General features: G+C 39.0%; 2 protein-coding genes across 9 annotated transcripts in view; both read right to left on the bottom strand.

Moving 5' to 3' along the window:
- On the bottom strand, window positions 1-8,638 carry MSMO1 (methylsterol monooxygenase 1). Of its 2 annotated transcripts, XM_030026126.2 has the most exons (7): window positions 8,509-8,638; window positions 8,223-8,305; window positions 6,640-6,949; window positions 5,443-5,591; window positions 4,440-4,566; window positions 2,533-2,687; window positions 1-982 (listed from the first exon to the last, which is right to left on the bottom strand). In XM_030026126.2, exons 3-7 carry the CDS (start codon window positions 6,892-6,894, stop codon window positions 775-777), a joined length of 894 nt encoding a protein of 297 aa, XP_029881986.1. In that variant the 5' UTR covers window positions 6,895-6,949; window positions 8,223-8,305; window positions 8,509-8,638; the 3' UTR covers window positions 1-774. The 2 variants fall into 2 exon arrangements, with proteins under 2 accessions (XP_029881986.1, XP_029882068.1); XM_030026208.2 differs by lacking the exon at window positions 8,223-8,305 and having other exon boundaries at window positions 8,509-8,636.
- Window positions 8,639-9,508: 870 nt separating this feature from the next.
- Window positions 9,509-16,955, bottom strand: part of KLHL2 (kelch like family member 2) — a 59,412-nt gene continuing 51,965 nt past the window's right edge. For 5 of the 7 annotated variants that reach the window (XM_030007537.2, XM_030007392.2, XM_041123071.1 and 2 more), the window contains 4 exons: window positions 16,038-16,166; window positions 11,593-11,733; window positions 11,286-11,429; window positions 9,509-10,617 (listed from right to left, as the gene is read on the bottom strand). In XM_030007537.2, the coding sequence (XP_029863397.1) occupies window positions 10,589-10,617; window positions 11,286-11,429; window positions 11,593-11,733; window positions 16,038-16,166 (443 nt within the window). In that variant the 3' untranslated portion in view covers window positions 9,509-10,588. Of the gene's footprint in view, window positions 10,618-11,285; window positions 11,430-11,592; window positions 11,734-14,085; window positions 15,134-15,389; window positions 15,473-16,037; window positions 16,167-16,955 lie in introns of those variants that run through there. The other 2 variants (XM_030007625.2, XM_030007476.2) reach the window with 2 other exon arrangements.

Genomic DNA, 16,955 nt, shown 5'->3' on the forward strand with positions numbered 1-16,955 from the left:
TCAAACCAAGCCACATTTATTTCATCAGTCACAAGTGCAAATATAGCAACAAGTCAGTTCAGCAAATTACAACACACAGAGAGGAATGTAATGTAAATGCTAAGTACACTGACAGACCAACTTCAAAAGAGCAGCAAAACCCAGTTTCTTCAAATAAAAACTTCTATTCTTTTTACCTGTTATCTAAAATAACATAATAAGTCTAGATCAGGAATGTCTCTGCTAACTCATGTTTAGCCGGGTATTCTGTTATCAACAGTTCGCATTATCCAATGTGCAAAAGGCCTCTCCAAGCTTCCTATTAACAGATATTTTGGTTTTAAGCAACTTTTACCCAATATTTAAATAATACAGTGCCGATACTACTTAATATGTTCTGCTATTTGATATTACAAATTTATGAATATATATTTTAAAAAAACTAAGTCCAGTTTCAGTGTACATATACAATTCTACCTGGATCCAAAGTGGGCAACGTTAAGGATAAAACTGAATTTTATCTTTTTTCCACAAAAAAAAAAAAAAAAGGATAGACACAAGTCATCTCCATTTTTTTGCATCATCTTTAAATCTGTAGTTAAAATATATGCAGTACTTACGTATAAAATAGAAAGCATTCCCATTAGGAAGATACTGCAGTGTAATTAGCCATTTTTCCCTACCACTTAGTAGCCAAGGAACAAGATTTATGCTTAACACCCAATCACTATTTTGCTTTATAGAAAAGCAAAAGTTGACTACCAGTATTAGCATCAGAATTTTTACACTGGAAATTTAGTTAGCCTTCTTCTTCATTATGAGTTGCTGCTTCTTCTCTTTTTCTTTATAGGCAATGAATTGAGAGTCTGTACCAAAGATTCTGTCCCACCATGTGAAGGTTGAAGCGTAATTGCCAATAAAGTTCATGTGATGGAAATCATGAAAACGGGCCCCAGCATAGAAAGGCACCAAATGAAGAGGGTTCAGCGGAACATCATAGCCACTACAGGGGAGAGACAAAAAAAAAAAAACAAACAACAAACAACTATAATAAGGATTTTTCCCAGACATAAACCACAAAATATGGACACTAACTTTCTTTTTATTTCGTAGAAATGACTTTTTTGGTATTATAAGGCCCTGAGGTAATCACTGTAATCCTGGCTTAATAGGAAAACAAGATCCCTCCTCTCCTAGCCAAATGCTTCTGTAAACTATCCATCAATGGCTTTGGCACTTGCTGACCTTTTCAGCTCAGTTTACTAGGCAATACAAAAGAATTTAAGCAAGTCACCTAAAAAAATCACAGTGGCTGACTTCCTGCTGGCTTAGCACCTTTAACTGACTTCAGAGTGATGTTAGGAAGGAGGAATAAGAAATAACACTATGTTTTAGTGACAAGCTATGAACATCAGCTCAGCTGCTCATCAAATGGCATCTCAAATCAGCTACAACTGTAGTATTTCTACTCTTATTTTCAGCTTACTGCAAGTTCTTCAAATGTTTAAAATTCAAAATATACGATTAAAGTAATATTAAAACCAGAAGAGTTTGCTTTAGAGGGATTTCAAATCTTTTGGTTAGTGGTACTGGAAAGCATCTTACCACCACCTAGTGGGGAGAGCACAAGGTAATTTGTTATGAATGCCTCATGTGGACAACAAACTAAAATGATAATTATTAAAGGAGATTCATACTTTGCATCAATTACTTTATGATATGTCACAACACATACTTCTCAGTCTACAAGCAATATATAACTAAACCAGCAATGACTTGTATGATATGTTCATTAGTAGCTCATGTTCCACTAAAGCACTTGACACTCAGCTTACAATAATACACTGTATGCTTCATAATATATTACAGATACAAGGTCAAGTGTAATACTAGCATTTAAAAAATGAACTCCTACTGTCCCCTTCCTCTTGAACACAGGAAAGAAAAACTCATTCATTTGCAGATGAACCCAACTAAGACTACTGGAATTTGCACTAGCATTTTGGAGCCAAATTTGAAAGAAGTCAGTTTTACTACAGAGACCAGAAGTCTTGTCCTTTGTATCTACAATAAACAAACAAACAAACAAACAAATAAAAGCTATTTATGTGTTTATTTTAAAGACAGGCAGTGGCTGTATAGCCTAAAGTTTCTCTTGTCCAGGAAAACTGTCTGACAAACTATTAAATGGAAAGACCTCTTGGCTGGCATATTGCTTTTTGTAATTGATTTTTGGTGTTCTAATATGCGTAAGCTCATTTGTACACCAAATATCAAGAGCCAGACATCCTAATGAGGCACCTAGCTGCTGAAACCCTCCTTGAGATGCTCTAGCTGATAGTCTACACTCTTTTAATCAGCAAGATTTGCTATTAACAGTACCTCAAAACAGAAAACAATTATAACTGTTCAGGTTGTGTCATCCTTTGTAAGACACATAAAAGTATTTCAGTGAAAAATAAACAGTAAATCTCAGGGAAAGAGACAGGTAAGTTTGAGACAGACTTAGGGAGAAGAGAAAAAGCAATTATTAAAAAGCAATGAGGAATTCACCTGTGTACGTCAATGGTTTCCATCAAGCGACATATCACCCATGCCCACAGAAGAATCACATGGTTACAGAAAACAACAATTCCAATAAAAAAGCCAGTTCCAAGGATAAGTGTTTCCAGAGGATGCGCATATTCTGCTTGCATTCCAAATGGAGACTAGAAAGAGATAACAGACAGGAAAACAGTCATCATTTTCAATTTTACATACCCCCAAATCAGAATCACCATTTTGTGGTACTCTCCCCTTCCCACTACCCCAAAGACTACAACAGGACAAATGGAATGATGTTGTGGGTAAAGAAAACAGTGTGATTGAGCAAGGGCCTTAACATAGGTGTTCAGCTCCTCGTTGGGAAAACAGAAAACTGTATTCCAAGGTCATAAGGATTATCATTCCATTAGTGATTCCAAACACTTTACTACTAGCTGAAAAGTTGAAAACTTTTATTTAGGCTTACCATTACCCCAGGCCAAAGCGTTATTTCAGGAATATTAAAGTGTTTGGCAAGCTCCTATCACCTTTGCTATACATCCAGTCTTGGAAGCAGAAGAAAAAAGGAAGCCAAAATATTCTGAGAATCAGGATTCACTTAGAAATTTATTTTAAAAATAAAAATAAAGCCCCCTCATCTTTGAAGACTTTTTAAAATAAATTCATACCATTCAGAAATAAAACATTTTCTCTCCTTTATATACACACACACACCAGTCATTCCTACATTTGGTTTACCAGAAAAGACATTCCATAGAGTTTTCAAAAGTAGAACACCACACAAAGATAACAGTTTAAAAAAATTTAACCTAATGCTGAAAGTTTTAAGTTTTATTGTCAGAAAAAAATAAAGTCCACTTTGGCTTAAGGGTAATTTTAAAATCATCACCTTTTACTATCAGGGAAAGTTTTTTAGTGAAACAGGCATCAGCCTACAGATCACTTCCGTGTGAACTGCTAACCACTCTCAAGAATAATGGCCAGAAGCTGCTCCTGCTAGAGACCTGAGGGGCTGCCAAGAACAAGAGGAAAACAGCAGCTGCTGCTGCTGCAGATGTACATACATATGCATGCATCAATCAATATCAAGCTTCTCTACTATTAGCAGCCTGTATAAACCACCCCCAACCCAGTAGCTTGCAGTTTACCTTACGCACAGTATAGGTTATACACTGAAACACAGCAGTACACAAACACAGTAGCACTGACTTCTGTGATCCAGAGACAGTGCTATCTAAACACAGCTATGCTAATTATAAGGTGTAAGCACTGCTGGACCCTACCTGGCTCAGAACAGTGCCACCTCCAGTCAAGCATGGCTCATTACCTTGTGCTCAATGACAGCTCCAACACCACTAAATGCGGAACCACCCAAAATATCCCTGTACTGCACTGTGCTCTGGATGCAGGATCACCAACTGGTTATACTGCTTCCAGAGGCACATAAGCAAAGCTGTAATCCTTCTCTGAACCAAGTATGCTTCACATATGATTCAAAGATGCAGGCCGTGCAGGAGCTGCCTGTCTGGATCGTGTTCTGGGGATTAGTATGGTCTGGATAACAACCTACGTAGCTGCAGAACTGACAAACAATCAAAACCTGAAACCTACAGTTTCCCCTCCCCTAACAATGAGACCTATAAATACACTTTTACAAGCCTACTTCACCTAGCTCAACAGATATGATCAAACTTTAGCAAGAGTCCTATCTTTCACTCCCATTAAATGAACTAAAATTACAGAAGGTGTTTTCAGAAACAAAATGGATGACTGTTCCTGACAATGAGCTCAAGACAAGACATCTATCCCACTGTCAGAGGGATAAAAAATTCTTCAGTCTTTCAAATAAGACATTTAAATAAGTTGTATGAAACCATATATACTAAAAACTATTTAAAAAATCAAGTAATACATACAACAAACTCATGGTGAACCTTATGGATATACTTGTATATTCTCTTGTGATGAAGCAATCTATGCAGGAAATAGTGCCAGGCATCCTCAATCACTGCACATCCAAAACACTGGGCAACCAGAACATACCTTTAAAAAGCAGAAGAGCTATTAGTTATAGAATATAGCAGCAGGTGTACAATCTTAAAAGAGGAAATAGTTTATATGCTAGTAAGGGTGGGAAATGTTTATGCCTATTACTGAGTAACAGACAACACCTTTTTAACATACTAAAAGTATTCATTACCAGGTAGAAGGGCTATTGTGCTTGTCAGCTCATCTGTTGATATGCTGAAGTGAGTTAGCATGCAGTATAACAAGCTGTCGTTTCAATGTTACACAGTCTATAGAGGACACCCATAGACTGTGTAAGACCTAGATATAGAAACATAGAGCTACATCAGCTACCTAAACCAGACAGAAAATAGCTTTCCAGGAAAGATGACCTTCTGTTGTAAAGAACTGCTACAGGTGTGGGGGTTCTGGAGAAGGCGGCATTTGTAACTAATTCAGCTTTGTTTAAAAGTGTATCAGTTTAGTGCAAAAAAAGGAGAATGGGAAGCAGGTGGTACATTCTCTCCCTTGAGGAACACACTGCTGCTATGATATAAAACAAGGTGGATAGAAGAAACACTTAGGAGGAATAAAAAAATTTTGGATAAAAAAACCCCTAGGAAGTCCAATATTTAACCCATGCTATCATGAATCTTGCTTCGCTTCCATAAACTCCCCCCTAATCCCCCTTCTTCTGGCTATCAGAACAATTTGGGGCCATTTAAAAAAAAAAATCTAGAAAGCTCTAATTAGCTCTTATAGCAGTTAAGTATCAACAGAAGCAAGATAAGCAAACACAGTTTACATCGCCAAAAAATTATTGCTTATTAGAGTTGACGACACTATTTGTTAAATATTCTGCCTCCAACTGTATGTAACTCAGCATCCATGTAATGAGAAAAATCTACCTACCATCTAGGCATCTCTTCCCACTCGTATGGGATGTTAAAATACTCTGTGAAGTAATAGGTGCCACAAATCATAGGAAGCTGAATGAAAAAGTGATTGAAGAGGAGTGTTTTGAAACACTTCCACTGTTTTTCCCATGTTTCTGGTTTATCCTGAGAAGAAGCAAAAAGAGTCAGTTGTGTTACATATTTCTATTGCACATAACAGAAGCGCTGCAAAAATTACTTTGGAGGCAGTTTCGTTTCACCTTGGAAGACAGATAGCATGTCCTCCAATAATACAAATTAACTCAGGCAATACAAATTACATAGGATTGGATTCAGTTTCATTAAAACCTCTTGATTTTCTAAGGTAGCTTTCTATAAAATCTAAAGCAAGCCTCTCTTAACAGAAGTCATCTTTGCCAGTTGCCCCAAACTATTCTTCTTATGTTTATGATTAGCAGGAACACTTCATATTCAACAGTTTAACACAAATCTAAGCTTGCTTTTCTTCTTCACACCAGAGAATGTATTTCCACAGCTAAAATAATACAAAGAGAAGCTGAAGATATACGCTTGTGAAGAAATAAGTTGTCTTGAAAACATCTAGCTTTTGCAGGGAGACATTTTACCAATTACTGTAGTAATTTCCAAAGCTATTATTAATAGGTATTATTAATTTCCAATTCATATTACAATGAACTGGGGGAAAACAATCATCTTCAGATACTGGATATGCCCCTACTACCAATTAGGAGCATGCTTTCTACACTGTTAAAATAGTTCAAAATCCTTTCAAGAGGGTGTGCACACAGGTACTTTGAAAGAGACACTTGCTATTAAATAAGCACACCATGTAATTCTTTTACAATACTAAGACACACCTTTACTACCAGATGCTATCATTCTATTACACCTTTCTCTGGTGACGTATAAACTATAAATATAACTTTGGTAACATGAAGAGTGACATACCCTTTTTTCCCTATACCACTATAGTGGAAACGATACCCTCCCTCAGAAAAAACTCCTTTCCTTCCCCCAAATCCCCTTCTCTTTCTCTCCTCACACTGTAATTTTGCTCTGTCACTTCGAGGATGTCCGAGTGATAGAGGAAATGGGGTCATATAAATTGGAAAGTAGGATACTGCAGTTATATGTTCTACTTCACGTGTTCAAAGACAAATCACAAAGTGTGTAGTTCACAACTTTGTCTTACCTGCTGAATTTTATACTTTTGCATGTACGGTATAAACTGAAAGACAAATCCAGGTACACAGAGCAAGAAATATGAAACTTCATGAACTATAAGTGATCCCCAAGTTGCAATCTGGAACTTTGTGTAGTTATCCAGCATGTAATTCCAGGCATTTTTAAATGGTTGCTGCAGGGGATTGTCAGGCAAGAAAGAGTCTATATATTCCACTGCCAGGTAAGCAGAGTTCAAGATATTAACGCTGTCGTTCATTGCCATCGTTCAAACATAAAACATCACAATTACAGTTCTTCTACAGTTGTCGCTAAGTAACCTGCAAATTTTGAGAAAAATTGAATAAATAGCAGTTAATCTCAAGAAAAAAAAACATTACCCATGTTAGTTGTTACCTAGTTTTAAAGTACAAACAGGGAAAGGAAGGGAAAGACAGACTCTCTTTCTACAGAAGAGTGTAAAAGAACAAAGCTTAAGATCGGTTTGAGAGGCAAACAGCTCTCCAGTTTCAAGATTAGGTTAAAGGAGCAAAAGGATAAAGAAATATTAACTATCACCCAATTTTATTTCCAGTTTTTTGCAGGATAATTGTATTCTATACTAAAAGAGCACAGAAAGGTGCAATCCAGATTTAGAAATTAAATTAACCATGATCTCTTGATTATCCAGCCTCATTCTTCTCATAGCGGTGAGCCAGGACCCACGCAAACTACATCAACACAGCAGACTGCCTTTAGACTGCAGGTGGCTTGAGGCAATCCACCTTTCCATAAGTAATGGAGTTTTCATCACAACTCCCAAAAGCATAGAGACAGTGTTCCCACAGGTGCCCCAAACTTTGGCCATTTCCACAGAGTAGGCTGCTTGTTGGTGTGGGTTGGAAGGGACCTTTAAAGGTCATCTAGTCCAGCCCCTTGGGATGGGCAGGGACATTTTTCGCTAGATCAGATTGCTCAAAGCCCCATCTAACCTGGCCTTGAACACTTCTGGGGATGGGGCATCCACAACTTCTCTGGGCAACCTGTTCCAGTGTCTCACCGCTCTCGTAATAAAATGTCATCCTTACGCCCAGTCTAAACCTACCCTTTTTTAGTTTAAAACCACTGCCCCTTGTCTTGTCGCTACAGGCCTTGGCAAAAAGTCTTTCTCCATCTTTCTTATAAGCCCCCTTTATATACTGAAAGCGTCCCTGGGGCCTTCTCTTCTCCAGGCTGAACAACTCCAACTCTCTCAGCCTCTCTCCATAGGGGATGCGTCCTCCGATCATTTTCATGGCCCTGCTCTGGACACCCTCCAACAGGTCCATCTTCCACTCTAAAACACGCGTGCAATCCACAGGCCCGAGGACACTGGTTGGTGCCAAGCTGATACACTCAGACTAGGTCCAACATCAACAACGCACCCAGCTCACTATCCAACAACGTTAGTTATCGTTTTTCTTTCTTACAACAGCATCGAGATGCTGCCGTTTCTTATTAACGGCAAACGCACCTTAGCAGATGCCGTTTTATTATCCGTAACTACATCACAGCAGGCGCCAAGGAAGCTTACAGCCCGAGCTCCCGAACCGATGGGCACGCAAGGCCGCTTACCCTCCCGAAGAAGCAGCCGGCTAGCCGAGGGACCAGAGGCCAGGCTGCGCCTGGATCAGGCTCGTCCGGACCGTCCGAGGACCCTGCGAGGAAGCGGACAGACCCTGCCACAGGCCGCCCACGCGCGGGGGGGAACGACGACGACGGCGGCGGCGGCAGCGGCGACGAGGGGAACGGCCCGGCCCGGCCCGGAGCAACGCCGCGGGCAGCCCCGCGTTAGGCCGCGCCCGCCCGCCTTCCCCCGCGCTCGGCCTCCCCCGGCGGCGGCGCCCGCGCGCCCCCTCACCTGGGTGACAGCGGCGGCCCCTCGCGCCGCGGCGGAAGCGGCAGCGCCCGCGCCCCTCGCAGGAGTAACAGCCGCCTGCGCCGCCGGCTCTTCAAGTGCGCCCTCCCATTGGCGGCGCGGCAACGGCCGGCGCGGCCCCCATTGGCTGGCGGGCGGCAGCGGCGGAGAGTCAGGCGTGAGGAGGGCCGGGACGGAGCTGCGGGTCCCGCGCACCGATTGGCTGAAGGGGTGGAGTGAGGATAGTGAGACCTCGGCGCGCGGCCAATGAGGCGGGAGGGAGGCCGGGTGACGTCAACAGACGTGATGAGGCGGGGAGCGGCACCTCAGGTGGGCAGAGGCGGGCGGGGCGGTGGCGGGCGCCGCCCTTCCCTTGCCCCGGGGCCCCTGCGCGGGGCCCCCGCCCGGCCCTCGCCGCCGGTCTCCGCACGGCCGACCCGGGCGTGACCGGCCGCAGAAGCTGCCGAGAGGAGGAGGGGAGCCGGAGCGAGGCCCCCGGGGCGGCGGCGGCCGCCGGTACGGGGGGAACGATCGTTGCCGGGGGGAACGATCGTTGCCGAGGGGAGCCCCCCCCTGCCCGTTACCTCCATCACCCAGGTAAAATTCTACAAATACAAACCTACAATTCAAATAAAAGGTTTATAGCGAAACCTGCTACCTCAACCCACAGTGCGTCGCGCAACACCAACAGTAAAATGCAGTCATCCATTTATGTTAGCTCTCAGCTGTTACACTAATTTCACAGCTCAAACAGTTTCCCTGGAACTTAGAGGTGGCCACTACCTTGACTAATTGAAAACCAAAGCTTTCAGAAACAGACCCTGCAGCAAACCAGTGATATTTACATGACCAGTTCCTTAAACCTTAATAATTCTTTTCAATTTGCTTGCATTCAGCTCTTAAGAACACCAGCTTCCTCCCCCCCCCCCCCCCCCTTCACTGTTGTCAAGATTATTTTGTTTGAGACTTGTATTGAGAAACAGTTTTAAGCAACTTGTTGGCATTAGGAAACAATATACAAACTTTTATTTGAAGAAAATGTCTCAAATATGACAATAACTTTGGTCATGTTAAAAGGAGGCCATCCAAGGATGAATAAAAATGAGCTGCTTTATAAGCATGGCCACATACAGTATATTCAGATATTAGCTAGTAGAACCTAAGGTTACACGCATAAATAGGCCTTAGTACCATGCAAGTTCAATGCAATTTCATACATTCATTATAAATTTTCAGTTATTTTCATGCCAAATCACCTTTTGGATAAAAAGCTAAGAAAGAAGTAACATCTAAATGTGACCAAAATTGAACAGAAAAAAAAAATCATAAGTACAGACAACATTTTTATTAAAAAGATCTTGAAATTACACCTGTTCAAGAAGTGTTATACTATCTCTGGTCTCCTTCAGTGGGAATTAGTAGTGTTAAGCATTGTTACATATCAAAAAATACAACTCTGTTTTACAACATAGTACTGACATATTCAAAGTACTGTGCCAAATTATAAATAGTAAAATCAGGTTTTGAAGAATTCCAATAGAAAGCAACTTATGCTCACACAAACATATGCACATAGTATAGTTACGTAACAAAAGTTTTATAAAAGGAAAGAAATTTACCCCATGCCAGCTTGAATTACTGAGGTGGGATTCAATACCTACTATGAAGACTGACGGTTCATTTCTTTAAATATATTTATTAGTCTCTGGAAAAAATAAGACAAAAATTTACTTTCACCAGAATACACACCATTCTTCACTGACAATCTCTTTCTCAGTCATGACTGACGTAAGTCGGTCCTTATGAAAGTGGCTTTTTTTTTTTTAAGACCTTGCAATAAAAAAAAATGGTCCACTAGACTTCAAAAGTTCAATCAGCTTCTGCTCAACTGCAGAATAATCCTACGCATTGCTTCTACCTAGAGTAATCTTCATCATCCGTCATCTGTAATTGTAGACAGTCACATCTTCCACTGTGACTCAAGGTGCAGCTACAAGTAGAGAAGTGCTTAGATACTCAGTCACTTCAAATACACTTGAAGACTGCTTCTAGTGCATAATCAAGTTGAAAATCCTTTTACTGATCATAATGGTTTGTCAATAACTGTAACACCTGGAGTGAAGAAAAAAAAGGCATAAATCTTCACGTAGTATTTTAAAAAATTCAAGAATATGAAAATAAAGTTTTAATATAATACCTTGTAGCTAGCATAACATCATAAAACTGTGCACCAGCATCAGTGTTCGTATTTTCCCCAATTTCTCTGACAAAGTTGTCTGAATCAGTGCAAAGTTCTGAAAGTTTCTGTGACTTGAAAAAACTTGCCATTACTCAAACTTACTTTAATTTTGTTATCAGTGAAATATATCCTTAACATTCACTTACATAACTCATTTGAGAAACTACAATTATTGAAGGAAAAGATTCCTGAAAGAGCTCTTGTTTTCTAAATATCAAATCCCAAAGAACTTCTGAATTGGACCCCCGTAGATTGAGATGCAAATCTCTTGTTAAAAAAAGGACTGGTCATATCAGAATCATCTTTCTGACTCACCACTTACATGTTAAATCCCTCTTGAGTACAGTTTAATACCATTTTTTTCCTTGTAGTGAATACTTGAAGTCATCATTCAAAATGTACCATCAGATTCTTCATACCCATTCTAGTATCTTAGGTTTTACCTTAGACAGGACTTTGTTTGGATGCTTTGTCAAATTTCTTATCCTAGCTGTTATAGTGTAAAAAGTCTGTTAAAAAAAAAAAAAATTATACACATTACCTGCATAGCTCCTTCCTGTACTCATACAAGATGACACAACTGTCCATTTATCAGTTGTTGGATTATAATATTCCACTGTTGATAAATTACAGGAACCATCATCTCCTCCAACTACATACAAGAGACCATTTACAGCACAAACACCTAAAAAAAGACAGGAAACCAGTATGAAAATTAGCAAGGGGCTTGTTCACCCCATAAAAGCATGGTTTCTATTCTGCGACATCATGATAGCAGCGGAAATCCAGGAACATGCCATTTACACCAAATGGTATTACCACTATTTTAAAGTAATTTTTGCATATACCTGCATTCCTTCTGCACATGTTCATGTCTGCAACCTGCTTCCACGTACTGGCGACGGGATCAAACACTTCAACACTTTTTCTTACCAAAGGACCATCATGACCACCTACCGCATACAATAAATTGTTTAACACACCAACACCTGTGAACATATGAAAATACTCAAAATTAACCAGAGAATGGTTTGACTGACACAAAGGAAAAACAACAAATATTATGTCCACTAACATAAATTCTTCATCCAGTCAATGTTAGGAACTATTTCAGAATGCATTAAAGCAAAAAGACAGTAACTACAGCAAGATACTGATAAAATGTCTTGCGTGCCCATCTACCATATTGCAGCATACAAAGACCAGAGCTGTTCTGCAACAGAAGATATAGAAAATTCTGGACAAAAAACGATGTGCGGGAAAATGAGGATTGTTGAAATTTAGGACTAATTAGAAGTGACAGTAAATGAGACAGTGTGCTCAGCCAGCATAACAGAAATCTGACAAGATGATAAAGCGTTAAGTGAATTTTTAGAAAGTAAAAACTGCAGTACAGAGGATAAAAGCTGAATGGATAGACATTATATAATAGGGATGCTTCCACTGAAGTGTTGAAATACCTTGTAAACATACATATGAAACAAAAGTAAACAGTTCGATTGAGCACCTTCCTCCTCCAGGATTTGGAGAACACCACCGAGCTTCCTTGAACCAAGCTTCAGTTATCAAAATATCCAAAAGGATATTAAAGGGTCTTCTTTACTCCTAGGGTGTCCTTTACTTTACAACAAAAGTTTATCAATCTGTAAGCTTGGGATGAAGGAATAAATAAAACTAGTCTATACCTACTTGCTAGTTGGGCTGCACACATTGAAAAGATGGTAATAGGGAAAGCAGAAAGGGAGGCCTGTTTATTTATTGCTCACTTTATAATGCACTATTAGAACCCAAACATAATAGCTTTCAGAAATGTAGGGTTTTGGTTTTTTTTATTAAAACTTGTGAGTGATGGACCATGAAGACAACTGAAAAAACACTACTATGAAAGTACATTGGGAAATCTAATATATGTCACATTTAAGATTATGAAACTCAAAGCTGAGATACAGATTTGCAAATACAGTTCTTGAAGGGTTCCATGAAAAGGGCACAGCTTAAAATCTTTATTAAAAGGGAAACAGCAAGCATGAATGCAAAAGATCAGTTAAGTCCTTCAGGAAAAAAAAAAAATACTGGGTTAAAAAAAAAAAAAAAAAAGAAAGAGAACCCGGAGACATTAATAGCCAGCTGAAATATCTTTGAAAACATATCACTAATATTGTATGTAAGAGCCATTCCTATACCAGGAGAGAAACGACTCCTGCTGAAATAACTGAATTTTCTTTAAAAGACAGATTTTAATAATTAAAGGAAGAGAGGAAGGAAACATGGAAGAGTTAATTGGTGCTGCAAATCTGAAAAATAGGACACTGGTTTATAAATCATGCTATCTAATGCTTTATCAGTGATATTCACTACTAACATTTCCCCATATCCTTCCCAGTTAATTTAATTCCTCTTTTATTGCTATTATTTCTAGCTATCATGTCACAGTACAGTGTGACAGCTTTTCTTTCTCCCACTCTGATCACACTTTATTAGACAGGATAATACAACATTCATCTTTTGTAGGATTAAACATTACAGAGCTAGAAGGAGGGCTAAGATTTTTAGTTTAAATATGTGATGAGATATAAATCCCCCCACCCAGGCTTTCTGTATAGTTACCGACCTTCCTATTCAGTGTGTAAAGTTTTCCCTCTGCCACATTGCCATTTTTTCTTTGATAGCTCCTTATTTTTAATAATGTCCTCCGTTCCTCTTTGGTGCTTCATTTTCCCTTAATCCCACACCCAGTTTCCAAGTCCTACCTTATTTCTTGCTCCTTCCGTCTGTATCCTCTTGTTGCCGTCTTCTGACTTCTCCTTTCTTTGTTATTTTTCTTTCCTGCCCATTTTTCAGGACCCTGTCTTATATCTCTCATCCCTCCCAAATGGCCTATATCTGGATCTGAAGTTCCTCATCCCAATATGTTGCTGGAAACAGATCTGTCCCCGTATTGATCAACTGAGAAGCAGTTGGTACTAAAGAAGAGTAACTGAGGGTTAACCTCTGAAGTTGCTTTTGAATGAAGCTGAAGCAGTAGGAACAGAAGAGACAGGCTTAAGTTCCTTGAGATGACCAGAGATCCAAAGGTTTAATACAGGAACAAAATTCTCTTTAGTTAGCACCCATACCACCACCAGGACTGATCACCAGTTGAAACAGTTCTGGTGGTTTTGGATATTTGGCCGCTACAGCCAAGCTCAATCAATAGTCATGATTTTCACATTACCACCCACTCCTCCCCCCGACACAAATATAATTTTCCATGTATTTAACAGAATGGCACAGAAGAATGTTTATTATTTTACTCAATTTTATGAATCTGAAATAACTGACTACATTTACTTTTCCTCTCCGTGTTTGTTTTTTTTTTAATCAGAGGACAAGGTAAAAGGCAGCAGAGAGTTGAGTAAACACAGTCCTGAACTCTGGGACAAGGGGAGGGAGGAGAGGGGCAGAAAGATCCCGGTAGTTAGTGTGTCTAAGGCACTAAATTTCAGAGTTATAGAAGTGCTTCAACATTTTTAAAAAAAGATCTGAAAATATCTAGTGTATAAATAGGCTATAAGCACAACGATAGTTTGCAAAAACAGTGTTTAAAAAAAACCTGCTGAGATAAAATGGGTGTGCAGGCAGATTGCAAAATGAAGCTTTGTCACAACCCACCAACACTATTTGTCTTTATAATGATACTTGTAATTTGCCCATTTTATGTAAATATTTTCCTCAAAACTTGCCAATATTAGACAGGAGTATTTAATGGTACCCTTAGTGCAACTCTGGCCAGTTTTTAATCCAGAATTTACTTCCAGGGTGCACAGACTGAGTAACTGGAAGTTTCACAAGACAACTATGTTTGCTTGAGATACAGTGTATCATGTTTCCTTCATTAACATCATCCTTTTAGTTTAGAAACACAGTCAAAACATTACTTTTAGCAATAAGAGACATATCAACTTGCTGTTTTTCAGAGGGTATAATGGAAGTATCACAAACTAAGTATCTTCATTTTAGTAATGATTTTAATACTTCTGTATATTCTTTTGAAATAATTTGGACTTAATTTAAACACCATTATACAGATTAAAGACTGTTCAGAGTTAATAAAGAATAATGGAAGGCAAGATGAAAAGTTGGGATAACTATTAATCATCTACTGAGCATACTAGAAGTCCATCCAGTTTTATTTGTAGCAACATCTCTTCCAATTATGAAGCACATTAATGCAATCACCAGTAGATATTTGAGGGGTGTTGCTAAAAAGCACCATTGAGTACTTGGCAGAAAAGTGACTTAAGCAACTAAAAAAACAAACATAGAAAAATAATATCATGCAATTTGACTTGAAAAAGTCCATGGGAACGCATCTAGAGAAATAAAACAACTTCTGCGAGTTGAAAAAACCTGAAATACCAAAAGACAAATAGAGGACAGTGAACAGTAAATGAGATTTGAGTCCATAATACAAATAGATAATGAAAATGCTAAAGTCAATTTGGAGCTGTGGAAGCATCATTTCATTAAACAAAAGCAGAATACCACAGGCACTTTGATGTCTTTAAAGAGAAATATACATACTCAGAATCACAAGAAGGAAAAAAAAGTCCACAAAAAAATAAAGAAGGGATTTTTAAGATTATAAAGAAATAAATGGATGTACCTTGGCTAAATGATAAGGAAGGATAACATGTAGTAGCCTATACATATCCAAAGGATGTAAACACCAGGTGATGAGAAGAATTACTGAAGATGAAACAAAGGGTACATAAGTGGAAGTAATAGGATGAAACCAGTAATATAAACTTAAGAATGAAAAAGGACAAAATTTCCTGCAGTGAATCAGAATGCAGAACACATCCTCCAAAGAGGTGGAAATCTAGTCACAGTTCACAGGTAAAGTCAACCTGAAAATGCTATTAGAAAAATCCCTACACTGGCAAAGAGACATCTTTGAAGAAATGACATTTTTTCATCCTGGCCATGTAGACTTTGATACTTCAGTATTTAGGTGATGTTAAATTGATTGTCACAATCCATGCATATTAATCTGGGTGTTAAAAACATCAGAAGTTACGGGAAGAAGAGGAATATGAAAAGTGTGAAAAATCAAGGAAAGATATTTACTATTAACAGACTGAATCTTACTCTGTAGGACAGTTCTGTATTTATAACCCACAATATATCAGGCATTAAGACTAACACATTTCATAAGACTCAGACTTTAGCTTACCTTTTATATTTTTAGATACATTTTAAAACCATAAATTTGTTTCAGTTTTACAAGGATAGCTGATTCTTGTCCACTCACCTGCTCCACTCCGTCTAGTGCTCATTTCTGCAACATAGGTCCACTCATTTGTATTAGCATCATAGCATTCTACTGAACTAAGGCACTGACGTGACGCCCCATCGTAGCCACCAACAGCATACAGTTTACCTAGAAGGGTAACCAACAGAAACCTACATATTTCTAATGCACACAGACTATACTGCTACACGGGCTGAGGAGAAGTCATCGTTCTCTCAATTAGCTAGTAATCAGTACCTGTCGTCAATCAGTTATTGAGTTTCTATTTTGTAAATAGTTTAATATAGTACACTATAGTTCTTGTCATTTTTAGGATGTAAAAGGCAGCCAGTATCTAACAAGAACAATGTGAGTCAAAAGGTTTTGAATTGCCTCGCTGAAATACAAAGGTACTTTACTGTGTTTTTAATTAAGAATTGTTCAAAAGCAAGCTAATTCAAGTATGTCCAGCATTGGAAGGTCACAAATAGGCTTCCTTTCTAGGTGTCAAAAATATCTAAAATTCAGATGAAAATTACTTGTACAGTATGCATTTTCTGATCAGAAACAGCAGTGGTTCCTATGCAGTTAAAACACATGCCCCGAACTTTTAAGATCCAAGAGCCAGCCCAGGTCTGCATTGTGCAATCGACGTCCAGGCTATTCACCACAAAGCTGACTTGAAAGTCATCAGTTTTCCTGGCACTGTCCTTGAGATTATCCCCAGCATACAACCAGCAGTCAGCCACAGATAATAGTTGACAATACTGCAGTGCTACATCACTAAAGACCAATATGTAAGGTCATCACTTCAGTAATTTGGCTCTCCAGCTTTGCTGACATGCGTAACCTAGAGCATGCATGCTTAGCGAGCTTTTCCTCAGTTGGCCTCAGACACAGTTGAAGCTCTGAAAAAAAATTTAAAACAACCATGCTAAA

Source organism: Aquila chrysaetos, chromosome 1 (assembly GCF_900496995.4).
Source record: "Aquila chrysaetos chrysaetos chromosome 1, bAquChr1.4, whole genome shotgun sequence".
NCBI classification, from domain to species: Eukaryota; Metazoa; Chordata; class Aves; order Accipitriformes; family Accipitridae; genus Aquila; species Aquila chrysaetos.